The sequence below is a fragment of the Hypomesus transpacificus genome, chromosome 16, assembly GCF_021917145.1.
Source record: "Hypomesus transpacificus isolate Combined female chromosome 16, fHypTra1, whole genome shotgun sequence".
Classification (NCBI taxonomy): domain Eukaryota; kingdom Metazoa; phylum Chordata; class Actinopteri; order Osmeriformes; family Osmeridae; genus Hypomesus; species Hypomesus transpacificus.
In genome coordinates, this window is record NC_061075.1 from 7,058,991 (window position 1) to 7,071,271 (window position 12,281).

General features: G+C 59.8%; 1 protein-coding gene across 1 annotated transcript in view; it reads right to left on the reverse strand.

Moving 5' to 3' along the window:
* herc2 (HECT and RLD domain containing E3 ubiquitin protein ligase 2) overlaps positions 1-12,281 on the reverse strand; it is a 43,900-nt gene that overhangs the window by 6,087 nt on the left and 25,532 nt on the right. The window contains 32 exon segments of the mRNA XM_047037234.1: positions 113-252; positions 364-455; positions 715-876; positions 997-1,174; positions 1,293-1,507; positions 1,766-2,080; positions 2,210-2,365; positions 2,469-2,594; positions 2,737-2,855; positions 3,197-3,355; positions 3,466-3,597; positions 3,736-3,843; positions 4,086-4,239; positions 4,579-4,770; positions 5,117-5,260; positions 5,447-5,633; positions 5,795-5,966; positions 6,247-6,472; positions 6,676-6,820; positions 7,103-7,274; positions 7,607-7,688; positions 7,903-8,080; positions 8,457-8,691; positions 8,845-8,926; positions 9,209-9,320; positions 9,682-9,857; positions 10,061-10,152; positions 10,302-10,407; positions 10,814-11,004; positions 11,488-11,627; positions 12,020-12,128; positions 12,257-12,281. Coding sequence (XP_046893190.1) covers positions 113-252; positions 364-455; positions 715-876; positions 997-1,174; positions 1,293-1,507; positions 1,766-2,080; positions 2,210-2,365; positions 2,469-2,594; positions 2,737-2,855; positions 3,197-3,355; positions 3,466-3,597; positions 3,736-3,843; positions 4,086-4,239; positions 4,579-4,770; positions 5,117-5,260; positions 5,447-5,633; positions 5,795-5,966; positions 6,247-6,472; positions 6,676-6,820; positions 7,103-7,274; positions 7,607-7,688; positions 7,903-8,080; positions 8,457-8,691; positions 8,845-8,926; positions 9,209-9,320; positions 9,682-9,857; positions 10,061-10,152; positions 10,302-10,407; positions 10,814-11,004; positions 11,488-11,627; positions 12,020-12,128; positions 12,257-12,281 — 4,822 coding nt within the window.

Below are 12,281 nucleotides of genomic sequence, written 5' to 3' on the forward strand. Positions count from 1 at the left end.
CAAGGGAACCCCGAACAGGCCTCTAGTGAAAAGCCCCCTCATATCGACCAATACTGAAAAGCTGCTCCCCATGCCGACCAATCGCGTCAATGAGAAGCGGACCGCCCCCTACCATCCTCCGTGCAGCACACGCAGTGGAGGGACCCCGTCGCTATGGCGATGACCTTCTTCCCCTGGAGCCCCTGCACCTGTCGGGGTCGCCGCACGTGGTCGTCCGAGCCGTGGCCCAGGCGGTGGTAGTCTCCTTTCCCCCTGGAGGATGGACACACACACACACACACACACACAGGTCACGCCAGGGCCTTGGGGGGGGGGGGGGAGCGTGATGCTCTGTGTGGGGGGCAGGGTCAGGGGAGGTCGTACCAGGTGTACACTGCCCCAGACTTGGTGAGCGCCACAGAGAACTGGGAGCCGCACTCGACCTTGACCACGCCCAGCCCCGTCAGGGAGTCGATCTGACCGGAGAGCAGGGGGAGAAGACACACACACACAGCGTCATTCAGTCTGTCATCATCCTCATCCTGGTCATCATCATCCTCCCCATCAATATATCCCTCCAATCCTCATTTCAATCTTATTATCACCCTCCCAGCATCATCCCCAATATCCTCCTCATTATCATCCCGGCATCATCCCAGAATCGTCCAACAAATCCTCCTCCTCCTCCTCCCTGTGGAGCAAACGGCGCCCCCTGCTGGCCGCACCGGGCGTTACCTTCATGGGGACCTTGCAGCCGTCGCTGCCGCCCCGGCCCAGCTTGCCGTAGTCCCCGTCGCCCCACGACCACACCATGTCGTCGTCCGACAGGCACAGCGTCTGGGCGTCGCCGCTGCCGCACGCCACGTCGATCACCCGGTGGCCCTGCAGCGCGTCCACCTGGACACACACACGATTACAATCCCAGAATGCACCCCGACATATCGCAGACACCGCCCCCCACCTTTCCTCCGGAGGGTGTCTGACGCGTGAGGAGCGTCCAGTGAGTTCAGGACTCACCAGTTTGGGTTTGAGCTGGTCTTCGCTGTCCCCGTGGCCCAGCCGGCCGTAGCGGCCCTTGCCCCAGGTGTACAGCTCCCCGCTGGCCGTGATGCAGGCGCTGTGGGCGCCGCCCGCCGCTACGTCCACCACCTCCACCCCCCGCAGGGACTCGATGACCCGGGGGCGGTCGCAGGGGCTGGGGGGGGGGGAGCCGGCACAGTCAGTACAGCTACACCACCTCAACCCTGACCACCCCCATGATCAACCCCACCTCTCTCCCTTCCCCCTTCCCCCTCCCTCCCACCCAGACTGACCTCCGGTTCCCGTGGCCCAGCTTCCCGTCCTCGGCCTCCCCCCAGGAGTACACCTCGCCCTCGGACGACAGCGCCAGGCAGTGCTTCCCGCCGGAGTTCACCGCCACCTTCCGGATGAACACGTGCTGGATGGACTCCAGCAGGGTGGGGGTGGACACCGACTCCGTGCCCCCGATCCCCAGCCTGCCGCCCGCCCCGTAACCTGTGGCATAGAGCTGGAGATGGGGAGAGAGGGGGAGGGAGAGAGAGAGAGAGAGAGAGAGAGAGAGAGAGAGAGAGAGGGAGAGGGAGAGGGAGAGGGAGAGGGAGAGGGAGAGGGAGAGGGAGAGGGAGAGGGAGAGGGAGAGGGAGGGAGAGAGAGAGAGAAACAGGTTTAGTGACATCCCATGCTGAGGAGACGGCGCCCTCCCCTGTCTCAGACAGACAGCAGTGTATCCCCTCTCATCCAGTCATCATCCACCTCATCCCCTCACCTTCCCGTCCGCCGTCACGGCAAACAGCGTCTGCTCGCCTCCAATCAGCTGCACCGGCCTCAGCGTGGCCAGGGCCTCCGTCGGGGTGGGCACCTTGACCTTGGCCCCCTCGATGCCGCCCAGCTGGCCGCGGTGGTTGTGGCCCCAGCCGTAGATGGTGCCGCTGCCCCCCGCCGACAGCGTCCAGTCGTCGGGCCGGCGGTTCATCCACTGCACCAGCTGCTCGTCGTGCTCGCGGCGGAAGGCGTCGTGGCTCTCGTGGAGGCCGCTCAGGCTCTCGTGATCGGCCATGAGCTCGCGGATCTTCTTGGTCACCTTGGGGGGAGAAGGCGGATGAGGGGTGGGGGGGCGTGTTAGGTGAGAGGCTGCTGGAGGGCCTCGGGCGGAGTGGGGAGAGAGGGGGGGGGGGGGGCTGATCCTCGACACGGTGTCACGCGCTCTCACCTCGTCCAGGAAGGGCTTGGGCAGGGGCGTCCTCCTGTCCAGCCCCACGGCCACTCGGGACGCCGTGCAGTAGCGCCTGAACCACGCCCACTTGTGCGTCTCGGCGCAGCAGGGCAGCGCGTCCAGCTCCAGGTCGCACGCCAGCGCCACCAACACCTGCACGCGACACACACACCCTTTCAATCCATGACCGCAGCCTGTCCCGTCTGTGCAGAGCACAGGGGGAGGACTGGTGACCTGTGAGCTGGCGGCAGCCTACCTTGAAGAAGGGGCTGTGGAGGAGCTGCTTCCCTCCCCTGACGATGGGGTCCTCGTACTCGTACTGCCTCTGCAGGGCCTCGGGCAGGCCCTTCACCAGGGCGGCCAGCGCACTGCCTGTAAAACTCTGGAGCAGGGGGGCAGGAGAGGCGTTTTAGGTGGTGACACACATACAAAAAAGAAAAACATGTAAACAAGGTTGAAAAATGAGAGAAGCGAGCGTGTGTCGAGATGCGGGGGGAGGAGCGTGTGCTGTGCGCTGGTCTCACCATGGAGCGCGTCTCCCCCTCGCTGTCCCCCAGCAGCCGGTTGATGTTGATGGACTGGCCGTACTCGGTGGTCAGCAGCTTGCGGAGGCGCTGCAGGGCCCACATGCGATGCCCCGCCGCTGGGGAACACAGGAGAGCACGGCGGCACGTCAAACGGGGGGACGGCACTAGGGTAGCTCAGTGGTTAGAGACGATCTAGAGATCAAATCCCCCCCCTCCCCTCTCGATGTCGCTTTGAATGAAAGCGGCTGCTAAATGGATACTCTCTGACTCGACGCGTCCTGATCGAACTAAGGGTCGAACCCGAGAAGGGTCGGGTCCTGAGTGTGTATTTATATACGCGCTCTCACTCTTCATATCCGTCTGATTTCTCACAGTTTTGAATCCAAATCCTAGACCTGCATCAACTCCCTAGACCTGAATCCACTCTGTTTCTCCCAGCGCTCCAAGCTCCTCCTACCCAGGGCGCTGAGCTGGGCGCAGGCTGCCAGCGAGGCGGCCAGGCGGGGCACGATGCTCCTGTTGGAGGCAAAGTTGAGCCGGAAGTCCAGCAGGCAGGTGACCAGCGCCATGGAGGGGCAGGACAGGATGCAGCGGTCAGACAGGAGGTCTTTGGGCCCTGCGGAAAGACGGGGACGCAAATATACCTCAGAGACTGCATGTGTGTGTGTGTGATCATGTGAACGTGTGTGTGTGTGTGTGTGTGTGTGTGTGAGAGAGAACCCTGACCGGCAGCAGGCATGATGGGGTAGACCGTGAGGCGCCAGCCCCAGCCGTTGACGGAGCCGTCGCTGGTGAACTTCCACTTGAGCTCATCTCCCGGGATCCTCAGCTCGCTGGACCAATCAGACCACTCCCTCCCTGGGGCATGCAGCAATGACAAGAGAGAGCCGTCAGGAGCTCGCCTCGTATGACGACAACCACCTTTGAGACCTTAAAACCTCGGTTCGCATGCCAGGTTTTGGGGACTCGGAACGGGATTTGCTGCTGGTGGGTCACCTGATCTGACGGAGACGATCCGATTGGCTCCGTCCATGATGGTGAGAGGGTCGTGGCGTCTCTCGGTGGAACACTGGCGGTCGAATTCCACTCTCAGTCCCTCAGCGCCTACCACACACACACACACGCACACACACACGCACACACACACACACACACACGCACACGCGTGAGAGAGCCTCTCTCTTTACTCCGATGAACATACCCTTATTTTATTCAGAGCCCAGTTCCCACGTGCGTTTGCGTATGCATGCGTGACAATATCTGTGTGTGTGTGAGCGTATCTGCGTAAGGGGTGTCCACGAGTGTATGTGCATGAGAAAGTGTGTGTGCGTGTGTGTGTGTGTTACCTGGGATCTTGACGGTGCCGCTGGTGGAGGTGTCGTCGGTGTAGGGGTGGCTGCTCTCCACCACCACGGGCTGGGAGGACAGCCGGCCGCTCTGGGAGTCGGACGCCACGTCCTCCAGCTCCGTCACGCACAGCTCCAGCAGCATGTCTGCCACCTGCAGGACACGGAGGGAACTACCTCAAAGACGGGAAATTCTATTTTTAAACGGACGAGTTCAAACCGTGTTTTTTGGCAGAGGGAGCCCCAGTAATGGGACATGACAGACACGCCCCAGCTATCGATCATCCTGCTGGACGCTGCAGCTAAAACCAGAGGCGTAGGACTGCTTTCACATGTGGGTCGTTAAATTAAAAAGTTTCTTAATGACAAGTGGGAGGGGCCACGTTTTGAAAAGGTCAAATCTCACTCTTCATAAAAGGTTACATTACAACACTTAAATAACACGCCCCCCCTGGCTGACCCAAACCCCCCCACCGTGACCCCTGAACTCCACCTGCGGGTACGCGGTGCCCATGCCCGACAGCACGGCCGAGAGCACCTCCCTGCCCTTGTCCCCGGCTCGGACCGACACGGCCAGCTTCAGCAGGTCCACCATGACCCGCGTGTCGTCGGGGACCAGGAGGCTGGTGAACTCGTCCAGGTACTGGGGCTCCGGACCCACCACCTTGTTCTGGCTCTCTGAGTCCTGGGGGGGGGAGGAGGAACACACAGTCAACCTGACGCCTGGGAGGGTGAGGAACACTTCAGATCATACAGCTGAAGGCTGGAACGGAGAGATGACTCGAATGAGACGTATTTGTATAGCCTTGTTTTGACAAGCAGGGCTATGTCACAGAGGGCTTCACACACGCCCACAGAACTGCCCCTCAGCCAACCTCAACCCTCGAGGAAGACGAAGGGGGAAAACTCCCAGAACTCCCGCGAACGGTCTAGACGATCAGAATACGACACACCTGAAGGTGCTTGAGGGTTCAGGCAGGTTTGGGTGCAGTTCTATGGGCGCGTGTCTAGAAGCGGCTAGGCTCCCCCACCTCTTTGGTCTTGGTCATGGTCTCGGCTATGATGCTGGCGGCTCCGGGGTCGTCGGTCACGGGGATGAAGGGGCGGGCGGAGGCGGCGGCGGCGGAGGGCGTGACGGCCGACGAGGGCGTGACGGCGTCCTCCGAGGAGCTGACCTGGAGAGACGGGACGCAGCGGAGGAAGGTCAGGGGGAGGGGCCGTGTTCTGGGACCGTGACCCCTGGGGGTGCCCCTGGTCTGGGGGAGGAGGGGGGAGTGCCCTGGTCTGGGGGAAGTGCCCTGGTCTGGGGGAGTGCCCTGGTCTGGGGGAGGTGCCCCTGGTCTGGGGGGCTTCATTCTCACCTCTCCCTTGCGGTCCTGCCAGGGGTTGGGGCTGACGCGCTCCTCCGCCTCGGCGGGCAGCGGGGGGCCCTCGGCCTCGGACGGGCTGGAGGAGGAGGAGGAGTCGGAGAGGGGGGCCGGGGGGCTGGAGGGACACTCCATGGGAATCATCATGCAGGCGGGCATCAGGGCGCCGACCACCGCGTCCCTGATGAACACACGCACACAAAGGTAGACGCACACACAGAGACACACACACAGTCAAAACACAGTAGACGGAAAGCACTCTGAACTCGGATGGAAAGGGCTGCATCCAGAGGAGAGCCGTGTGGAGGGGTGGAGAGAGGTGTGGCGGGGGGGCGGGCCCACCTGGCGTACAGGATCTGCAGGGCAGACAGGACGTGAGACAAGGACTGCTGCTTGGCCAGGTTGCCCTCCAGGGACAGCAGGATCTTGGCCAGCGAGGGCCGGTGGGGCTTCACGCTGCTCGGCCCACTCTGCTTGTTACTCACGGCCGGGTCTCCGCTGTCCGACTGCACACCTGCCGGCCACACACACACAGATATACAGTCAATCAGGAGACAAGTGAACTGACCTTTTCACCTCGTCTAGAGACGTCTCCCGACCTTTGACCTTGGTTCAAGGAAATGTTATTTGACCTTTAACCTCGCCTAACAAGACGTCATCTGATCTTTTAAGCTTGTCTGGAGACACTCTGACCTTTGACCTCGTCTAGAGAGAGGGAGAGAGGGAGAGAGAGAGAGAGGGAGAGAGACAGAGAGAGACAGAGACAGAGAGAGAGACGGGCGGTCGAGGCTGACCTAGATAGGAGGCCCCCAGGGAGTCCCTGGCGGTCTGGAAGAGCACAGGCTCGTGCACGGAGGGTGTGGTCATGTCCACGGTGGTCCAGGCCACGCTGTGGGAGGAGCCACAGGCCACGCGCGTGATCTTCTGGCCCTCCAGGCCCTGCACCAGCGTGGGCTTCCTGTTCACCGTGGTGGTGCCGTTGCCCTGCTGCCCGTGGTCGTTGTCGCCCCACGCGTACACCTAGAGGGCGGGGGGTCAAATCAATGTTTTATTGGTTATCATTTGTTATTTGCGGGTTTGAATCTACCCCACCCCCCTGTACTGCAAGTTTTCTTGGTTTGGAACAGATTAAGACGTTGCCGGTTCAAATCCCCCCGCCCCCATGTGCTGTGAGTGGTGGATGGAAGCGTCCGAGCTAAAGGACCCCGTTCCAGCGTGCGCACCTGTCCGGTCTCGGTGACGGCCAGGCAGTGCAGCGCCCCCACGGCCACGTGGATGATCCTCTTCCCCCGCAGCCCCTCCACCATCTGGGGCTTCCGCACGTGCACGTCCGTGCCGTGGCCCAGGCGGAAGTAGTCCCCCTTGCCCCTGATTGGACAGAGCAAGAGCGTCGTCAACACAGCGCCCAACGGAGGCTCCTTTAAAACAATGTGAAAGTAGCCCAGACATGAACAATGTCAAAAATGGGAAATCCCTGGCCTGGTCTACATTGACATCACTTTTACATTTCCTTTTTCGTCAAAGCCGCCTGCGTACGCATGAAAGACAGCATGAGAAAAGCACTGTGCTGCAGTGAACTCCTCTGGTGACGGTAGAGAGAGGCTCCGTGTTCACCACCAGAGGGCAGCGGCTGTGCCGTGGGGAGCTCACCAGGTCCACACCACTCCAGACTTGGTGAGCGCCAGGGAGAACTGGGCCCCGCACTCGATCTGACACACGCTCTGCCCGTTGAGCCTCTCGATGTTCTGGGGCGCGTTGCAGCCCTCGCTGCCCCCCCGGCCCAGCTTCCCAAAGTCCCCGTCGCCCCAGGAGAACACCAGCCCTGCAGGGAACACACGCTTACTTTGAGTCCAAGATCATTCAAAACAGCTCCAAAGATGATAGTCATTGAATGCTGAAATGACTATTTGGATGAGTATTATTATTATTTTAGGTACATACAAATTGAAGATAAGAAGATTGATAATTCTGAAATGACTATTTAGATTTTTTTTATGACTGTGTTGGTTAACGTTGGAAGAAGATTGACAGTTGTAGACATCACCACATCAGGGTGAGTAGGCAGATCCTGGATCCACCTTGTAGGCTTGTAGATGCCTCGCCCTCCCCATCCAGCCCCCCCCAGCCCTGGGACCCTGCCCAGAAACACTATACCTTCATCGGTGAGGGCCAGAGTCTGGGCGTCCCTGCTCCCACAAGCCACCTGGATGACCCGGTGACCCAGAAGCACCTTCACCTACGCCACAAACACAGGAGGTCAGAGGTCACCAGTAAGGCAGACAGTGTGCGCGAGAGAGAAAAGTCACTCGTGAGAGAGACAGAGAGAGAGAGAGAGAGAGACACAGAGAGACAGAGAGAGAGAGAGAGAGAGAGAGAGAGAGAGAGAGACTGCCAGAGGACAAAGGTGAGCGTGCAGGAGAGAGAGAGGGGCTGGGGGCTGGAGGAGGTACCAGTTTGGGTCGGAGCTGGGTGGTGTTGTCCCCGTGGCCCAGGCGTCCGTACTCCCCCAGGCCCCAGCTGTACAGCTCCCCGCTGGAGGTGATGGCCGCGCTGTGGGAGCTGCCGCACGCAATGTCCCGGATGCGCTTGGTCTTCAGGGCCTCGATCAGCCGCGGCTTGTCACAGTTCCTGGACGGGAGACAAACGACGCTCGTTTAAAGGAACCAGGGACCTAGCGATTGGCTAGATGATTAACCTAGTTCCTGCTCACTTCCTGGCTTGGGGGGCCAAACGGCCTTGAGGGCGGGGACAACTGACCCCTGAGCAAAAAAGGAGGCCAAATGTGGTTGTTTCCAATGACAGTTTGAGACTACTGTGACCACTGTGAGGACCTCCATACATGCAGCTAATCACTGATTTGACCACGTGTGTTCATCACCCTGCAGTGTCTTTTGAGTGTTTAAAAAAAAGCACGATACAAGTGGAACGTATTCTAATCCTATTATTATGATTCTGAAATGGCTGCGGCCGATGGGTGGGTGCAGAGACAGGAAGTGAGGCGTACATCCGGCTGAAGTGGCCCAGCTTGCCGTCGTCGCCCTCTCCCCAGGAGAACACCTTGCCGTCCACGGTGAGCGCCATGGCGTGGCGCCCCCCAGAGTGCACCGCCACCTTCTTCACCACGTAGCTGCTGAGGGCCCCCACCTGTCGGGGGATGGGGATGGTGCCGCTGGACAGGCCCAGGCCCAGGCGCCCGTTGGTGGCCTCGCCGCACGCGTACACCTTCCCCTCGGCCGTCACTGGAGCAGGGAGAGGCAGCGGTTACTGGAGGACTGGGAGGCTCAGGTGCACATTAGACTTCTGATGGATCTTTTCAGAATAAAAGTTTTTTTTTTTTTTACTTATTGGCACACTTATTGGCATCTTGTTTTGGCACTGGTACACACACACACCTGCGAACAGGCTCTTGGAGCCCCCGGCCACCTGCACCACGTTGAGAGCGGACAGCGTCTCCGAGAAGGACGGCACCTTGATCTGGGGAACGACAAGACGTGAGCGCCGCGGAACATCTAGAGACGACCCCCACCACGGTCAACACCAGCTGCTCCCAGCCCACGACACGGTCAACATCGCTGTGTTCGACCAACATCTTTAACGGGCTTCGGGCGGCTTCAACATGAGCAGCTAGCGAACCAGACCCGTTTGTTTACTCAACACGTGAGCAACCTGGCCAGCCTGAGACTCCACAGGAGGAAATATTCGTTTTGGCCCTGGGCTAAACGTGTGTTTGGGGCCCGCCCAGATGGAGCTGTTTACCTTGGAGCCCTTGAGCCCACCCAGCTGGTCCTTGTCGTTCAGGCCCCAGACGAACACCTTGGTCCGGATGGTGGCGGCCGACTCCAACCCAGATGACTTCTTCCTCGCCAGGCTGGGGAGGAAGAACGCGTGTGTGGGTATGTATGAGTGTGCGCATGTGCGTGTGTGCGCTCGTTTGTATTCTTAGAAAGTACCCAGCTCCTCGTTTCTCGTTTTAGCTGATCTCTGGATCGGACAAGACCCATCTCCTCAGCCCTCCTGCTAAAACCCCTCTCACATCCCCCGCTCCCTCCTCCCGTTTCTCCCTCTGATCTCTCTCCCACTCCCCCGCCCCCCCCCCCACCACCCTCTCTCTCCATGTGCAGATCGTCATAAACCACACAGAGAAGCGGAACCACACCACATCAGAGATGCCGCCACACAGTCACCTAGCGGCTCAGCTGGACACCCCCCCCCCCCCCCCCCCTCCTCACCTCCCAGTGGCGGTCTTGTCCTCGTCGTCCTCCTCGTTGTCGGAGGCCAGGAAGGGGATGGTGGCCAGGTCTTCGTCCTCGGCCCGGACGCGGCCCACGAGGGCCAGCCCGTGGATCTTACAGTCGATCCCGGAGCTGCGGCACTGCTTGATGGCCACCTCCACGTAGCGGTGATACTGACAGGGGCGGAACACACACACACACACACAGCAGCTTTTAGAATACAGGGAACTCCTCGACCCTGTATGAGGTGGACTCCAGGGGGGACCCTGGGTCCTGGAGATAGCACAGGAGGAGGCTACACATAGCTCAGAGGTGGCAGGACATTTGACTGCAGATCTAGAGGTCTGCAGGTCCGAATCACCCCCAGTCCACCCACCTCGGTGCAGTCGTTCAGCAGAGGGACGGTGGTGTCCGTAGGGTTGATGGTGATGGTCTTCAGCTCGATGAGGTTGTTCAGGGAGCTGCCGCCTACAGAGGAAAAACACCACGATGCTAACGGTGAACGGGCGAGCCGGCACAGCCCCCAGTGTAGAGAGAGGGGGGAGGAGGGAGAGAGGGGGGAGAGGGAGGAGAGGAGGGAGGAGGGAGAGGGAGAGAGGGGGGAGAGGGTTCCTCACCTGAGACCACCACCAGGGAGGGCATGTAGCTGCTGTCTGCAGGGTCCACGGTCATCTTCAGCCGGTGTACCAGCACATCTGGGAAGAGCTCCAGACGGATCCAGTGCTGCAGGGGGGAGAGAGAGACACAGAAAGACAGAGAGAGAGAGAGAGAGAGAGAGACAGAGAGAGAGACACACACAGAGATAGGGGGTGAGAGAGAGACACAGAGATAGGGGGCGAGAGAGAGAGCGAGAGAGAGGGTAAGAGAGAGAGTGGGTAAGAGAGAGAGAGAGCAAGTCAAAAACTCCTCCTACCTTACTACTCGCACCCACTTTAAAACAAAAACAGTGCAAGAAAGCGTTCGAAATGACCATCGCGATCCCAACCCTAGTCCTGACACCTCTCCCCCCCCCCCCCCCGGCCAGGCCCACCTTCCCCCCGCCGGCCAGGCCCACCTTCCCCCCCCCGGCCACGCCCACCTTCCCCCCCCGGCCACGCCCACCTCCCCCCCTCCCCCCGGCCACGCCCACCTTCCCCTGGGAGCCAGAGGACTGCCAGCACAGCTCGCTGCCGTCGATGAGGCGCGACGCCTGGTTGACGGTGGACGACACGCTGAGGCTCTTGACGGCGCGGGCCCACTCGTCGATCAGCATGCCGCGCTGCCCGCCGTGGGCCTTCTTCAGCTGCTTGCCCGAGCGGCCGCAGAAGGCCGGCGTCTGGCCTGGAGAGAGACCACACACGGACATGTGAACACACGCTCCGGAGAGAGACCACACACGGACGTGAACACACGGTCTGGAGAGAGACCACACACGGACGTGAACACACGGTCTGGAGAGAGACCACACACGGACGTGAACACACGGTCTGGAGAGAGACCACACACGGACGTGAACACACGCTCCGGAGAGAGACCACACACGGACGTGAACACACGGTCTGGAGAGAGACCACACATGGACGTGAACACACGCTCCGGAGAGAGACCACACACGGACGTGAACACACGGTCTGGAGAGAGACCACACACGGACGTGAACACACGCTCCGGAGAGAGACCACACACGGACGTGAACACACGCACACAAACACATTTCAAAATGCTGTATCTGTATCTACACACAAACTGTATATGAAGACACACACGCACGTAGACATACACACACGGCTCAATATTCTCCTCAGGCTCCGCCTCTCCTCTCACCTGGTTCGTTGATCCTGCTGAAGGAGTGTCTGGTGTTGTGTTTGCGGTTCTTGTAGCAGTTCTCACAGAAATCAAAGTCGTCACAGTTCCGGCACTTGAACCTGGGGCCGTTGATGGGGAACATCTGACAGCCGTCACACCTGGGAGGGGAGAGGAGTCTGTTGAGCTATTTGTAAAATGCCCTTATGACCATTTATTTCGGCTGGAGGATCATGGGATGGTTCACTCGTAGAAAAAAAAACAAAAAAAAAGTTTGGAAAGGTTCTAGAACTATTTGAAATTTATTTTCAAAAATAGGTTTGCATCATTGATGAGTACATGATTTACATGTAGTCATTTAGCAGACGTTGTAATCCAGAGCGATTTACAGTAAGTACAGGGACATTCCCCCTGAGGCGAGTAGGGTGAAGTGCCCTGCCCAGGGACACAACGTCATTTGGCACGGCCGGGAATCGAACTGGCAACCTTCTGATTGGTAGCCCGATTCCCTAAGCGCTCAGCCATGTAGGGTGATCCAGGGTGAGGTGTGTACCTGACTCCAGGGTGCACGCTAGGCACCAGCTCCATCTCTGACAGCAGGCCGGTCCAGTGAGACTGCTGGGGGAAGTCCACGATCACATCCTTCCCGTTGGCGCTGAAGGCTGAGGCCAAGCACAATCACATGACTTCCACATCACATGACAGACACATCACACGACTGACACAACCTCGATTCCACTGAAACACATCCTGCATATACGGCCCCGACATGACGGGGGCGTGGCCTTACCTTTGACCACGCCCACGCTGCGATG